At 35.5% G+C, this 17780-nt stretch overlaps 1 protein-coding gene across 1 annotated transcript in view; it reads left to right on the forward strand.

Moving 5' to 3' along the window:
- Positions 1–17780, forward strand: part of DPP6 (dipeptidyl peptidase like 6) — a 990703-nt gene that overhangs the window by 563150 nt on the left and 409773 nt on the right. Inside the window, exon 5 of the mRNA XM_069084788.1 lies at positions 2212–2286. Within this exon, the coding sequence (XP_068940889.1) occupies positions 2212–2286 (75 nt within the window). The remainder of the gene's footprint in view (positions 1–2211; positions 2287–17780) is intronic.

The raw sequence follows: 17780 nt of genomic DNA on the forward strand, positions 1-17780 counted from the left end.
ATGTGTATGTGTGTGTGTGTATATATATATATATACATATATATATATGGAGAGAGACAGAAGACATAGGTGCAAGTTGAATATGATAGTATGATATCTTAAAAATAAAATTAAGGGATGAGAAAGAGAAATGCACTGAGAGAAAAGAAAAGGGAGAGGTAGAATGAGGTAAAGTATCTGACATAAAGAAGACATGAAAGAACTTTTATAGTGGACGGGAAGATGGAATTGCTGTCATTGGAATTGGAATATAAACTCAATTGGGCATATAAATCTGTCTTATCCTACAGGAATGTATGAAGGGAATGGAATAAGAGAAGAGGAATGGTGCTCATAGAATGGAGGGTGGGTTGGGGGAATCAGTAGTCACTTGAGGAAGGACAGGGTGAAAGGAGATAGAAAATGTAATAAAGGAGAGGAGGGAGATAGGGTGGTGGGAAATACAGTTAGCAATCATAACTATTAAAAAAATTGAAGCAAGTTTCTCTAATAAAGTCCTGATCTCTCAAATATATAGAAAAAATGAGTCAAATTTATGAGCATAAGAGCCATTTCCCAATTGATAAAATACAGTCAGTTTTCAGATGAAGTTATCAAAGCTGTTTATACCCATATGAGAAAATACTTTAAATCACTATTGATTGGAAAAATGCAAGTTGAGATAGTCTGAGGTACTACCTCACTCCTATTAGATTGGCTAATAGGATCAAAAAGGAAAATGAAAAATGTTGGAGGGGATGGGAGAAAATTAAGACATTAATACACAGGTGGTAGAGTTGTGAACTGATTCAACCATTATGTAGAGCAATTAGGAACTATTCCCAAAGACCTGTAAAAACATTCATACTCTTTGACCTAGCAATACCACTACTGGGTTTGTATCCCAAAAGAGATAGATTAAAAAAAGGAAAAGCACCTATATGTACAAAAATATTCATAGCAGCTCTTTTCTGGTGGCAAAGAATTGAAAATCGAGAGGATGCCCATCAATTGGGGAATGACTAAACAAGTTGTCCTATATGATTGTGATAGAATACTGTTGACTATAACAAATGATGAGCTAGATCCTCTAAGAAAAACCTGGAATGGCTTACATGAACTGATGCAGAGTGAAATAAATGAGTAGAATCAGGAGAAAATTGTACATAGTAGCAGCAATATTGTAATATGACTGACTATGAATGCTTTAGCCGTTCTCAGCAATACAAGCAATCCAAGACAACTTATGGTAAAAAATGCTGTCCCTCCCCAGAGATAGAACTGATGGAGTCTGAATACAGATCGAAGCATACTTTTTATTTTACTTTATATTTCTTGGGTTTTTAAATTTTTGTCTTTGCTTTCTTTTACAATATGACTAATATGGAAATGTTTTGCATGACTACACATGTATATCCTATATGAAATTGCTTGCCTTTGAGGGGTTGGGGAAAGGAGGAAGGGAACTTGGAATTTAATTTTAAAAACAAATGTGGAAAATTGTTTTTACATGTATTGGGGGAAAATAAAATACTGTTAAAAAAAAGAAAGAAAGAAGGTATCTAACATTTAAAAAAAAAGAAGTTCCCTAGTATTAGACTTTTCTTTAGTTCAGGGATATTATGGATTAAACAGGTGTCTGAATATAACCACCACAAATACTATCATCTCCAACTTCCAAACTATCCTTTTACAAATGAACTGGAACTCAGCCTATCCATAAACTGAAGATATCCTAGGTCTGTAACCCACATGAGCAGTTAGAAATGTCAAAATTAAAAGACAGATAGATAAAAGAGGGTCACACTCAGGTTAATTGCAGCAACCAGTGGAAGTGCCTAAGAATAAATGATAAAACATTCATCTCCTCAATAGACACGTATTTGAATAGAATTTTGAATGCTTTGTCTGACTCAGTCATTTGGTTGATTTTGTTTCACTGTTTTTCCATTATGAGAGGAGAGAGCTCAGGAAGGAATATATTGGAGAATGACTGTGATATCAAAATAATCAAAAGAAATCAATAAACCTTTGGAAAACTTAGTGAAATGAATATGAAGAACTAAAAAATATTAAGAAAAAGAGGAATTGTTTCATATAATATAATACAAGAGATATAGTGACCAAACTGGAATTGAACCTCATCTTTTTTCTTTTGGAGAAATTTGGAAGATAACTTTACTGTGAATATTTTATAACATTTTACACATTCTGTTCTGTTTTTGTTTTAAGGAATCATTAAAAGCTGTCCGATATGAAGTGTCTCCTGATCAAGAATATGCCCTCTTCTCCTATAATGTGGAACCGGTGAGTATTACTGTTTGGTGTCCTAGAGACCCCTTTTTTTCTGTTGCTGCTGATCCATTATTTAGTGAGTTTTTTTTGGAACGTCATTCTCTGCTATCTTTGTAGCATAAGGTACTTAGACTGTCATGGGATTGTCTCTCTGTATGTCATACTGCCATCTAGGAGAGAGGAAGGGTATAAATAACTGCACAGCTGAAAAAATCACTGTCAGTCAAGTCATTTTACAGGATTTTCTTGGGGAGATGGTGAGGATATGTCTCTCTACAAGAATTTATCTTACCCTTTCATGTAATTTTTCCTTGCCATTTCCTCAATCACACCCATAAATTTCTTCCTGGGAACAAAAAGCAACTGCTGCCATCTCCCTCCACTGAAATAATACATTAATTATCATGTCACTATTCGTAGTGCCATAGTTAAGGGCAAACTATCACTTTCCTTGTATAAATCCCAATTTCCAGCAGGTTATAGATGACTTTTATATAAAATTTAACCCTGACTCTTCTATAAAAATTCACCTTGAGTACAAGGCCAGTCTAATCCTCTAAAGGCTGAGCAATGTTTCTAATTTTTTTTTCTTTAAGTCTGGTCAGAAAAAAAAATGCATTTTGTCACTTTATAATTGTGAAATGGCAAAAGAAGTGGCATTTTATAGAGCTGAGGCAGGCAGATGTTTTACTTGGAAAAGAGTAGGAATTTTAGAAGAATGCATTTGTGAAAGGAATCACACTGCCCAGAAAACAAGGAAAGAGTAAAGGTATGCCATTGCCTTTCTGGTTATCAGAAAATCAAGTTTAAATCTCACATCTACCATTTCCTACCAATGGGATATTAAACAAATCACATTGCCTCCCTTGGTCTGAGCTTCCTTGTCTTTAAAAGGAGGAGTTGGCACTAATATGCTTGGGCTCTAAATTCTCATCCATCTCTAAATTCTGTAATTAAAGTATGTTTGAAGGGGCTTCTATGGTAGTATAAATCTAGTCTTGGTGACTCCTGAGTGAATTTGAAAGAAACCTCAAAGCAAAAAGAGTGATTGAACCATTCTACAGATTTTGTAGCACATTACTGAAAAGGCTGAGGCTTTGCAATAGTATCTGTCAACAAGTGTTATTAGTTCCTAAGAAATGGACCCATCTCCCATTAAAATGTGCTGTTTGTAACTACAGTCTGCTCTCATCCATTCATCCAGGAAATGATGTCAGCTTGTTATAAGTTGCAATTGTCTTGACCTAAGCTATTAGGACTCCAGAATTACGAGGGTGAAAAAAGAATATACTATTTAGTAGTCACTTTTCTTGCCCCCCCTCCAATGTGGTATACCTCTGAATAACAGCTGGTTTCCTTTATGCTAGCATACTCGGTAGAATTTACAGTTGCTGCTCCCCTTATACCACGAGAAACTGAAATATTACTCCTTCTTCCTTCCCCATCTTCTCCCTAACCTTGGAAAATATCTTATTGCCTGGATAAGAAAATACAAAGAGAAGACATGATAGCTTTTTTTTTTTGTATTCCCTCTTAGCACAGTGCCTGGTACATAATGCTAAAACAATCATTTTTGATTGACTAGCTGCAATCAAATATTCATAGGATTGTAGAGTTGAAAGGAACTTGAAGAATGTCCTAGTACAATCTTGAATTTTACAGGTGTTGCGGATTGGTAGTAAAGTTGGTATATGGAAGGAGCAGTAGACTTTCTCTTTGAGATTCCAGAGGTCAGGCCTAATAGCAATGGGTGAAAGTGTAAGGGAAGCAGATTTTGGCTCAGTTTAAGCAAAAAATCTCATAGCAGTGATTCAATAATGAATGGGATCTTGTCTCAGCTACTTACTAGCTGTGTAATCCTGGGCAAATCACTTAATCCTATTTACCTCAGTTTCCTCATCTGTAAAATGAGCTGGAGAAGGAAATGTCAAACCACTCAATTATCTTGCCAAGAAAACCCCAAACTGGGTCACAAACAGTCAGACACAACTTAACACCAGCAATGAATGGAACAGACTCACCAGAGAGTAGTTGAGGAAAGGATGAAAGGCTACAGACATTGTAGAAATTATGCCTGCATTGTCTGGATTGGACTACAGAACTTCTAATTTTAAGATTCTATAATTCTGTACCTTGGGATTACTCTAATCTTGACCCTTCTTATGTCCAAAGTTGCCTTCATAAGAGGACCTAAAGAACTGGTAGTAATAATCTTACAAGTTGTTCTGAGTTTGAGTCCTTACTGCAATACATAGTCATGTCCTAGGATCTGTACATAAGAACCTTGAAGTAATCCATTCTTTCTACTAAGTATTTGCCGAACTCTTAGGGTTATTCAGTATCACAACTGAAGAGAGTTATTCAGATGAAAACCATGACAACTCCTAAGGTTTTGGGAATGTGCTTTCTAAGGAAAGGCTAAAGGAATAGAACCTTCTAGCTTATACAAGAAAATGGAAACTTTAAGAAATTTAAATGCATTGCTGTTGTTTATTAATTTTTCAGTTGTGTACAACTCTTTGTGACCCCTTTTGGGTTTTTTTTGGCAAAGATACTGGAATGGCTTACTATTTCCTTTTCTAGCTCATTTTCCAGATAAGGAAATTGAGACAAACAAGGTTAAGTGATTTGCCTAGGGTCACACAGCTAGTGTCTGAGGCCAGATTTGAACTCAAAAAGAGGAGTCTTCCTGATTCCAGACCCAATACTCTATCTACTGTGCCCCATAGCTGCCCCTTTATGTATATATAAGGTTAATATTGAGTGAGTAAATGGGTAACTATTTTCTCTTTTTAAATTTTTCATTTCAACTAACTCTTATGATTGTACCTATGATTGACTAGGCATTATGAATTCAAAGATGAAAATAAAATAGTCTCTCCCCTCAGGGAGCTTACATTCCACTTGTGGGGAGATGAGGGATTAGGAGGAAGACTTCATGGTATATCATGTATTCAAATAAGCTGATATATTTACACAATAATATCATCTCTATAAATAGAGAACTCTAGCAAAGTAGGGAATCAGGAAAGACTCCCCTAAAAGAAAAGATATGTTGTGTTTTGAGGAAAGCTAGGGCTTTCAGGAGATGAATGGAAGAGAAATGTATTCCAGACATAACAGAATCATCAATGCAAAGATACTGAGGTAGGAAACAGAATTATGTACATGTCAAACAGCTACCAGATCAATTTAACCACAATAGAGAATTTAAGGAGGAGAATAATATGGCAGTAATATGGCATAAGATTGGAAAGGTGGTTGGGAACTAAATTCTACGATTTTGTATATTATCTTAGAGGCAAAAGGTATCCACTGAAGATTTTTATCCTGCTACCAACCTGTTTTTTGTCCTTCTTACCTCGCATGTGCATTTTTGTAATAATGAGTTATAGAGGAAAGAACATTGATTTCACACTTGGAGAAGCTGGGTTCAAATACCAACTCTGCTCTTGACTAGCTGAGTGATCTTTGAAAAATCACTTAACCTTTCTTGACCTCATTTTCTGTTTCTATAAAATGAAAGGGTTGCTCTTTTCTAGCTCTAAATCTCTAATGAGCCTAAGAGCTGACCTTCATTCTGTCTCCAGTCCAATTCAGTAGGTATTAATTAAGCACCCACAGTGTTTAGAGAATTGTGCTAGGCACTGGGGAGAAACAAAGTTTAGATAGCACATCCTTTCTACTACATTTTAAATTACTTGACTAAGGTCACGTGTCAAAATACCAGCATGCCCAAAGTTCAGAGTTCAACCATAAACATAAAATCCTATGAAAATGTAGTAGAAAGGATGGACAAGCATGGCTCTTGAAATATCTTTAGAATACAATGAGGTTTGTGTTAGGCTAAAATTAATTTATTTTACTCCCTCTTCAAGTTTCTTTCTGAAACAAAAGTCCAGAACCTAACACAGCAGCACTATTTTTCTGATTATGCTGTATATGTCTAAAGTATGGAATACATCATTTTCCAAAGGAGTAAAGATGTAGGTCATCCAAAAGCAATGGGGAAGTACAAGGTAGGCATGAGTAGACTGTCCCTTACAATGAATAAAGAATTGTGCAAGAAGAGAAACATAAAAATATCAACCAGGGGGAGGTGGGAGGAGAGAGAGGGGGAGAAAATTTGAACTTAAAAGATTGTGGAACTGAATCTTATAAACTAAAAGCAAATAATTTTTTTTTAAATATCAACCATGGGGAGGCCAGGTAGCACAGCGAGTAAGAGCACCGGCCCCAGAGTCGGGATGACCTGGGATCAAATCCAGGCTCCAGACACTTAGCACCCACCCAGAAACACCTGGCCATGTAACCTTGAGCAAGTTACTTAACACCAATTTCTTTAAAATATATATATATATATATATATATATATATATATATATATATATATATATATATCAACCAGAAAGTAATGAAAAAGAGGGATGAACAAAAGACACCACTTTGATAGCCATGTGGTATCCAAAGATCTATAAGAACCTTCTCAGCACATTCAGCAAATTTTCTGAGGATTCATTGGGAGACATGAATAAGAGTTACTCAGTTTGAAAAGGCATGAATTGGGCCACTGTTCACATCACTGGCATCAGTATCTACTTTAATGATATGATCCACTAAAATATTAAACAACATGAGCTTTGTCTTCAAATAATGTTTTTCATATTTTATTGGTCCAAATCAATGCGATGGGTTCATCCTGATTTTCTTATTCTGTGAAAATAGACATAAAGAGACAGATTACAAGAAAATTTGAAGAACATGGAACATATTACCTATCAGATTTATAGATAGGTAAACAATTTTTTAATAAACAACAGATAGAGAGTAGTGTGAGGTGTAAAATCGATATTTTCAATTACATCAAATTAAAAAAGGTTTTGTACAAATAAAACAACTGTAGCCAATATCAGAAGAAAAACAGAAAATTGGGTAACACTTTTTATAGACAGATTCTCAGTTAAAGGTCTCATATCTCAAATACATAAAGAACTTTGTAAAACCTATAAGAAAACATGTCATTCCACAACTGATAAACTATCAAGTATATGAATACAGTTTTCCAGTGACGAAACCAAAACAATTGATAGACATATAAAAATGCCCTAAATCATTATTGAATTGAGGAATACAAATTAAAACAACCTTGAAGTATCATTGTACACTTATGACACTGGCTAAAATGATTGAAGAGGAAAGTGACAAATGTTGAAAGGGATGTAGCGAAATTGTGACACTAATTGACTGTTAGAACTGTGAACTGATACCAGCATTTTGGAGAGCAATCTGGAATTGTGCCTAAAGAGTTATTAAACTGCCTGTACCATTTGGCCAAGTAATACCACTACTAAGTCTGTTTCCCAAGATAATTAGGGAAAAAGGAAAAAGTATTTATATGTTCTAAAATATTTATAGCAGCTCTGTTTGTGGTGTCAAAGAACTGGAAATTGAGGGGATGCCCATCAATTGGGACATGGCAACAAGTTGTAGTGTATGATCATGATGGAATACTACTGTGCTGTAAGAAATGATGAGCTCAGTGATCTTAGAAAAACATAGAGGCCAAGATGGTGGAGTAAAAGCAGGAACTTGCTTCAGCTCCCATTCCAACCACCTCCAATACCTATAAAATATGACTCTAAACAAATTTTAGAGCTACAGAGCCCACAAAGTGACAGAGAAACAAATCTCCCGCTGAAGGCAACCTGGCAGGCCAACAGGAAGGGCCTATCACACTGCACTGGGAGCTGAGCACTGTCTCACATGAGCCATCTGGCCCATACCCAGGGTGGCCCAAACCAGCAGCACAGACTGGCCAGACCAGACTTCAGGAGGGTGAATCACCAGCAGCTGTTGTGGTTTCCAGACTTCTCAACCCATAAACACCAAAGAGAAAGTAAAAGGTCAGTGGGGAACCCTGTTGGAACTGGGTGATGGAGGAGTGCAATCTAGCTGTTGCCCCGGGGTGAGAGGTGGTGGAGGTATGGTGGCTGCATCTGCTGCCACATGGCTACCTCGGGAGCCCCTGGCCTGCAGCTTGTTGGGGGACCAAGTGACCATTCATAGGGCAATCGCTCTTGCTTTGACCTGCTTGGATCTGGGTTGCAGTATTGGGTGGTGGTCCTGGGGTGAAAAACGCCACAGCTTGTGGTGGTTGTAGAGAGGGTGCCCTCTCCAGACCTCTGACAACATTTGTGAAAGCCAGAGTGATTTGGGACACAGCTTCTCCACTCTGGAATGAGAGTTCTACCGTGACAAAGAGCTCAAAAGTCAAGTAATTGCCTGGCAAGATGAACAAGCAAAGGAAACACAATCAGATCATAGTATCCTTTTTTTGTGGGACAAAAAGGATCAAAACATGGAACCAGAAGAAGACAAAAAAGTCAGAACTCCTGCATCAAAAGCTTCCAAGAATAATATGAACTGCTTGTGGGCCATGGAGGAGCTCAAGAAGGATTTTGAAAAATAAGTAAGAGATGTGGAGGAAAAATTGTGAAGAGAAATGAGAATGATGCAAGAAAATTATGAAAAGCGAGTCAACAGCCTGCTAAAGGAGACCCAAAAATACTGAAGAAAATAACACCTTAAAAATAGACTAACTCAAATGGCAAAAGAGACCCAAAAAGCCAGTGAGGGGGAAGAATGCCTTAAAAAGTCAAGTTGGCCAGATGGAAAAGGAATTTCAAAAACTCACTGAAGAGAATAATTCCTTCACATTAGATTGGAGCAATTGGAAGCTAATGACTTTATGAGAAATCAAGATACTATAAAACAAAGCCAAAGAAATGAAAAAATAGAAGGCAATGTGAAATATCTCCTTGGAAAAACCACTGATCTGGAAAATAGATACAGGAGAGAAAATTTAAAAATTATTGTACTATGAAAGTCATGATCAAAAAAAGAGCCTAGAAATCTTCCCTCAAAAAATTCTCAAGTAAAATTGCCCTGATATTCTAGAACTAGAGGGCAAAATAGAAATAATTCACTGATTGCCTCTTGAAAAAGATCCCAAAAAGAAAGCTCCTAGGAATAACATGTCAAGGAGAAAATATTACAAGCTGTCCAGAACAAACAGTTTGAGTATTGTGGAAACTCAATCAGGATAAGAAGATCTAGCAGCTTATACACTAAGGGATTGAAGGACTTGGGATATGATATTCTGGAGGTCAAAGGAGCTAGGATTAAAACCAAGAATCACCTGCCTAGCAAAACTGAGTATAATGCTTCAGGGAAAAATATGGTTATACAATGAAATAGAGGATTTTAAAGTATTCTTGATGAGAAAACCAGAGCTGAACAGAAAATTTGACTTTCAAATACAAGAAGCAAGAGAAGCATGAGAAGGTAAACAGGAAAAAGAAATCATAAGGAACTTATTAAAGTTGAACTATTTACATTCCTACCTGGAAAAACAATAATTGTAACTCATAAGATTTTTCTCAGTATGAGGATAGCTGAAGGGAATATATATATATATATATATATATATATATATATGTATACATATATATGAATACATACTATATATGTATCTATAGGAGGGTGTATGTGTATATAAATACATATCTGAGTGTGTGTATACATGTATACATAGACAGAGGGCACAGGATTAGTTGAATAGGAAGGGATGATATCTAAAAAATAAAATTAAGAGGTGAGAGAGGAATAGAATGGGAGAAGGAGAAAGGAAGAGATAGAACAGGTTAAATTATCTCATATAAAAGAGGCAGGAGAAAACTGTTACAATGGAGGGGAAGAGCAGGAAGGTGAAAGGAAATGGGTCAACCTTATTCTAATTGAATTTGGCTTAAGGAAGAAATAACATACACACTCAATTGGATATCTTACCCTATAGGAAAGTGGGGGGGAGGGGATTTAAGGGGAGATCATAAAAGGGAGGGCAGATTGTGGAAGAGGATAGTTAGAAGCAAACACTTTTGAAAAGGGAAAGAGTCAAAGTAGAAAATAGAATAAGTGGGGGGTGGGATAGGATGGAGGGAAATATAGTTAGTCTTTCACAATATAACTACTATGGAAACGTTTTGCTTAGCTATACATGTACAACCTATATTGAATTGCTTGTCTCTTCCCAATGAGGGTGGGTGAGGAGGGAAGAAGGGAAAGAATCTGGAAATCAAAGTCTTAAAACAAATGTTAAAAAATAAAAAAAAATGCAATAAAATTTTACTTCCAAATATAAAAAAAGAAAAACATAGACTTGCATGAAATAATGAAGAGCAAAATGAATAGAACCAAGAGAACATTGTATAAAGTAAAGGCAATATTGTTTTAATAATAACTTTGAATGAGGGGTGGCCAGGTGGCTCAGTGAGTAAGAGCATCGGCTCCAATGTCAGGATGACCTGGGGATCAAATCTGGGTTCATATACTTAGCACCACACCCAGAAATAACTGGCCATGTAACCTTGAGCAAGTTACTTAACCCCTATTGCTTTAAAAAAAAAAGAATAACTTTGAATGAGTGAATCATTTTGACTAATATAAATACCCAAATTAACTACAGAGGACATATGAAGGAAGACAGTATTTCCATCCCAAGAAAGAACTACACACACACACTACACACACACACACACAAACACATATTTGTATCTGATAGCCATCTCTAGTGGGTGAGGGGGAGAAAAAAAAGAAAGTTACACGATAATTTTATTATATACTTGAAAACAATAGCAAGTTGTACATAATAGATTTGCAGTTTCACCTATAATCATCTTTTTTATTCTATTTTATTGAAATGCTGTTTTATTTAAGTAGAGAATAAAATGAATATATATATATATATTTATATATATTTGCTTTTTGGAGGGGGGAAGGCAGGGAAATTAGGATTAAGTAACTTGCACAAGGGCAAATGGCTAGCAAGTGTTAAGTGTCTAAGGCCGGATTTGAACTCGTGTCCTCCAGACTCCAGGGACAGTGCTCTATTCACTGTGCCATCTAGCCACCTCAACAAATATATTTTTTAAAAGACTATGCAGACAGGTGGTACAATAGATAAAGAACTAGACATGGAGTTAGGTCTATCTGCTCAGATAAAATCCAACATCAGGTACTTGCTAGCTGTAAATCCCTGTGCAAGTCCCTTAACCTCTGTATAACCTTTGTATAACTTGGTTTGCTCATCTGTAAAGTGGGAGTAAAAATAATACCCACCTCCCAAAGCTGTTGTAAAAATCACAAAAAAGATCTGAAAGGATATCTACTCTAGCTCCTATGAAGAACATCAACTCCCTCAGCAAAAAGTGCTTGATCATCCATGAATAGCTCCAGATCTTGTTGCCCATCAAAACAGTTCCATTTTGGAACAACTCTAGTTATTTAGTTTTTCTTTTGTTGAACTGAAAAATGTTTCTTTGTAAGTATTCTTTGAGAATGGCTCGAGCAATCACTAGCAATGGAAAATATAGCAAACACAAAAATATGGGAAACTTTATGTGAAATGATACTATGTAAAGAAAACAAATAATTCAGCAATATGTACATGGATTATAATTACATAAATAATATTAAGAGCCACAAAATCATGCAGCAGATGAATTTGGAAGGGGATTTGGAAATAAGAATTCCTTTTTATGCCATATTGTTAAAGTTAAAATGCATATTTAAAATAAAGTACAAATAATAGAAATGTCATTTCATATCCTATCATAAATCAACAAATCCTATGTGCACAATGACCTAGAGAGATTATTATAATGTTATGTTAAATGAAAAAGAAACACAAGAACAAGTTTTTTATTAAGCATCTACTATGTACCAGGCATTGTACTGAACACTTAGCAAATAACAAAAAATTGGAAAAATTGTTATAATATATACAAATGGACTATGACCTCAGAGGTCATAGGGACCCATTCAGAACTTAATCTTTGCTTGGATCTGGTGTTTTGTTGTTTTATTTTTCGACCAACATTATTGTCAGACAAGCTGAGGTTACAAATTTATATATATACACACACACACACACACACACACACACACACACACTCATATATACACATGTGTCTAGGTGTGTATATGTATATACAAACACACATGAACATATGTGTCTTCATATACATATATACACAATACATATATGTACCTATATGCATACACACCAACACTGCTTGTAAATCCAGGGATAAAAAGGGCAATTTTAGATTTTTACTCTTTTTCTAGATACTTAGCAAAGTGAATATATCGATGGAAGGATCAATATTTAAACTGCATTTGTAACTCAAAGGAGTTACTCTAATAGTGAAAAATTCAGTTTATTCTGAGCAACCTAAGGGAACAGGAAGTTGACTTGCAAGGGTTCTTAAGCTGGTATCTGGAACCTTGTTCTTTTTAAATATTTTGACAACTCCACTTCAGTCTAAGTGGTTTTCTTTGTAGTCCCATGTATTCTGTTTTGATGTGTTTTAAAACAATATTCTGAAATACGGCTCACAGATTTCACCAGTCTACCAAATGGATCCCTGATAAAAAAATGAAAAGAACTCCTGTTGAGGATGTTCTTGAATGACTATGGGTAAACTGGATTAATTTTCTGGCCCTCAGTTTTTCCATCAGTACTCATTAGGATATTGGAGAAAAATGATCATATTTATGCAAGATCTTTTGAAGAAGGGAGTTCTATACATACAAGAGATAGAGTATTACTATTATTCTCATAGGATCTCAAGAAAAGAGTTATGTTGTCCTGTTCTAAAGTTTGGAAGTCCTAAATTCAAATTTTGCCTCAAACACTTAGTAGTTCTGTGACCCTAGAAAAGCACTTACCCTCTATGAACTTCAGCTTCCTAATCTATAAAATAGAGATAATTGCACCACTTTACAGGGTTGTTGTGAGGATCAAATGAGATAATATGTAATAGGATTTTGCAAACCTTAAAATACTATAGAAATGCTAACTATTTCTATTACTCCTATTAGCAATAGTAATAACAATAAATACCTCATTGATTTTGCCTTCAAACATGTCTCATATCTGCTCCATTTTTTCCATTCATACAAATACAGCCATAATTTTAGCTCTCCTCACCTCTTTTCTGCAATACTGTAATAGCCTCCTAATGACTTCCTTTATTCTCTTCTCTTCCCTCTCTAATTCATCTTCTACTCAGTTTCTAAATTAATCTTCATAAGGTTCATGTATGATTATATCACTCCTTTGTACAAAAAAGTCATTGCTACCTTGATATCAGCACCTCTTATTTCAAATTGTATTTACTTATCTGTGTATAAGTTTTATCCCACAGTAGAATGTAACTTTCTTGACTACAGGGAATGTTTTATTTTCTCTTTGCATCCTCATTGTCAAAGACAGTGGCATTTGATAATAGTTTATGGAAATGAATGAAGTTCAAGAATTCCCCAGTTCCCACTGAAGACAGAATTAAAGGAGGAAATAATTAGCCGATTAAGTGTGGCTATATTTCACATAGTCTAAAATAGATTTTTCCCAGGATTCTAACTATAAGTAAATCAAATGTTAAAGAAAGGATTATATTACATAAAGGAATTCTACTATAATTTTCTGTTGCTGAATTAAAGGTGAACAGATGAAGATTAGGAGAGTTAGTGATTTAGTCAGTTTGATCTGATGTTGTCATGCTAAAATTAGTTATTGGTTTCCACAGATTTCCATTTCCATTAGTATACAGGTATCATACTTATGAAACTTCATTTCCCAGGGCTATCATTAATAAAATCTAGCCTAAATTCCATGATACATAGACTGAAAAATTGATTTGTAAAGGTTGAGTGACCTTAGGCATTTGTCCTTGATACAGAGACAGATAGTGAATTTTTTCTTGAATTGGCAGTACTTCATATAGACTTTCTCAGTGACTGACTCTGAACAAGCCAAAAACCCTTTCTCCATTTCTGTTATTCTAATGGAAAACACAGTACTGTTTGAAGCCCATGGAATGGACAGTGAGTAAAAGGGTTACCATATTTAGTGTATGAGAATAGGGACTTAGACCTGTGATTTCACTGGTAAAGTGGTGAGACTTAAAGCTTAGAGCATGGATTGTCAACCCAAATCCATAAAATTTTGAAAATATTATTTTAATAACTTTTTTATATAATTGGTTTCCTTTGTATTCCTATAAATTCCATGTGAAACTTTTCAAGGGATTATTCTGATAAGGGGTGAATTGGGTTCACAGGACTGCCAAAGGAGTCCCAGGCATAAAAAAGTGAAGAATCCTTATTTGACCAGGGTCCCACAGTGATTGTGTCTTAAAGACAGAACCAGAATCCAGGTTTTCCTGATTTCAGAAGTGGCTCTCTATCCAGCATGCCATGCTGCCTATCATGCAAGAGATTGTTTTGAATAAACCAGAAGTATTTATGAGACATCTATTTGTCTATACGGGTGCCAGGCAGAATAAACTGGCCACACTTATAAAGGTACAATGGGATACTGTATGTAAAAGTACATTTAACACTTGAAAAGCACCCTGAAAATATAAGGTGGTTTTATTTTTTGGCCCCTGCCCTCTCTAAGCTTATTAATGTTTTGGACTCACTAATCTTTATGGGGATGGAGTTATACATTGCTTTTCTGAAACTATTTTAGATCATTTGAGTCCCTAGGTCAGTATTGAACAAAGTATAGTCTATGGAATAGTCCAGATATGTGAATTATACAACAGTGGAGTTTATAAAAAGTGTATCTTTATGTGTAATTTGGAAGCTTCATTACAAAACCCAAAATTGAAATGGGGAAAAGTCTATATGGAATAGCTGATTAACCAGGTCACAACTTCAACAAATTATTATTTATGGATTTTTATTTTGTATCAACAGTGGGCAGTTTGTATTTATATTTGGACTGACAAGTGTAGCAGCAAGCACCCTAGCATCCCCAGGATGGCTGCCAATACAGGTTCTTAGATCTGCTTTTCTAAAGGAAAGCAACTCAATATGGGTTAACAACCTTGTTTTAATCAAACGTATGTCATTTACCTAGTTCAAGGGAAAAAGTTCAGCACCCCGAACTTCAGAGAATACAAACAAGTTACAAGCAGAAAGAGAAACAGATCAGCAGACAGGCTTCCAGCTGTCTGACCATTACATCTATACCTAGACAGTTACCAGAAAGGATAGCACCACCCTCTGGGTTTTCAAAGCCAGGGGGCTCAACGACTGCCCAGAGTCTTGTCCGGTCAAATCACATAAATCTTCTCAAAGTGAGCCCCAAAACAAAACCTCACATCTGGGTATATATAGATTTCTCCTGGATCAGAGAATGCCACAGCCCTCTTGACCCACTACCCAATCATGAAGCAACAAGGTGTGGGCATTCCTGAAAAACAAGCCTCCCACCACAGGCTCCAGGTGACCACATTCAGGTGACCCCCTGTTGGGGGGCAGAGTATATTTTCAAATTAAGGAAGGTTCTCAGAGTCACTTAAGCCTATCAAAGGGCCTAGGGGCAGTGAAAATCTTAGATTACCATTCCCATAACAACAAGTGAGACCAGGTAACCCAAGAAAACTTTAACTCTGGTGATGTCAACAAAGTAAAAAGTTGAAGGATCACTGCTCTGGAATTAGGGATGAAAGTTTTTTTTTTAATTGACATATTTCATCATATATTCTGAAAAAGAATTCATTCATTTAAAAACTCTTTAAGGAACACTATGTGCAGATTACATAATTAATTATAAAGGCTTAATTTTTTAAAGCACTTAAAAGTGTTTTTTGAATATATAAGTCATTTTGAATATTATAAATACCCAAATTAACTATAAAAGACATATGAAGACAGTATCTGCATCCAGAGAAGAACTGATAAATAGAAGCATATATAGAATGATTTCATATATATATAAAATATACATACATGCATACATATATTTGTGTATGTGTGTATAAACCTATTCATTTCTAATGGTAGCAATCTCTAGGGCAAGGGGATGGGGAGGGAAGAAAAAAAGAAATTTACATGATAAATTTATTATATACTTAAAAGAATAGCAAGTTGCACATAATAGATTTGCAGAAATACTTGTTTTAGTCCATAAATTAAAATAAAATAAATTTTTTAAAAACAGAATAAATAGTATAATTTCTATCAATGTTTAACAGTGAGGAAGTTGAAGATTTTTTTTACATATTTTGTTTAATTTATTAATTTGTTTGTTTCCTTTTAGTTTACAGGATTCAATTCCACAATTCCTTGAATTTCACATTTTGTCCCCCTCCCTTCCCTCCTCCCCATGGCGGCTTATAGTCGAGTATAGGATATGTAAATACTTTCACATTATACATTGGTCAGGTTATAAGGACGGATTGTACCAGCTGGAATGAAAAATGGTAAAGAGGACATAAAACCAAATAAGTGAACGAAAAAGATCAGTTATTTTTCTTCCACCTGGATATAAACTTAGTTCTTTCTAGTTCTTTCTCTGGATGCACGTTTTTCTCTCCATCATGCGTCTTTTGGGATTGACTTATATCCCTGCATTGCTGAGAAGAGTCCAGTCTATCAAAGTTGGTCATCACACATACGTTGTGTCTGTAATTGTGTACAAATTTCTCCTGGTTCTACTCTTCTCACTCAGTATCAGTTCGTATAAGCCTCTCCAGGTAAATATGAAGACTGCCTGCTCCCCGTTTCTTATAGCACAATAGTATTCCATAACATGCATATACCACAACTTGTTCAGCCATTCCCCAATTGATGGGCACCCCCTTAATTTCCAATTCTTTGCCACAACAAAAAGAGCTGCTATAAACATTTTTGTACATATGGGTCTTTCTCCCATTTCTATGATCTCTTTGGGATATAACCCTACGAGTGGTATTGCTGGATCAAAGGGTATGAAAGTATTTATAGCCCTTTGGGCATAATTCCAGATTGCTCTCCAGAAAGCCTGGATCAGTTCACAACTCCACCAACAATGCATTAGTGTTCCAGTTTGCCCGCATCCTCTCCAGCATTTGTCATTTTCCTGTTTTGTCATCTTAGCCAATCTGACTGGTGAGATGTGGTACCTCAGAGTTGTTTTGATTTGCATTTCTCTAATCAATAGTGAATTAGAGCATTTCTTCATGTGCTTATAGATAGCTTTAATTTCTTTTTCTGAAAACTGCCTGTTCATATCCTTTGACCATTTATCAATTGGGAATGACTTGTATTCTTATAAATTTGACTCAATTCTCTGTATATTTTAGAAATGCGTCCTTTGTCAGAGACATAGGTTGTAAAGATTCTTTCCCAATTTCCCACCTCCCTCTTAATCTTGGTTACATTGGCTTTGTTTGTACAGAAACTTTTCAGTTTCATGTAGTCAAAATTATCCATTTTACATTTTATAATGTTCTCTAATTCCTGTTTAGTCATAAAGTCATTCCCTCTCCACAAGTCTGATAGGTAAACTATTCCTTGTTTTAGCAGACTGCTTACATTATCAACCTTTATACCTAGATCATGAACCCATTTAGACTTGATTTTGTTATGTGGTGTTAGATAATGGTCTATGC

Source organism: Petaurus breviceps, unplaced genomic scaffold (genome assembly GCF_028583685.1).
Source record: "Petaurus breviceps papuanus isolate PSGF00001 unplaced genomic scaffold, PetGlider_PUasm1.0 115, whole genome shotgun sequence".
Lineage (NCBI taxonomy): Eukaryota > Metazoa > Chordata > Mammalia > Diprotodontia > Petauridae > Petaurus > Petaurus breviceps.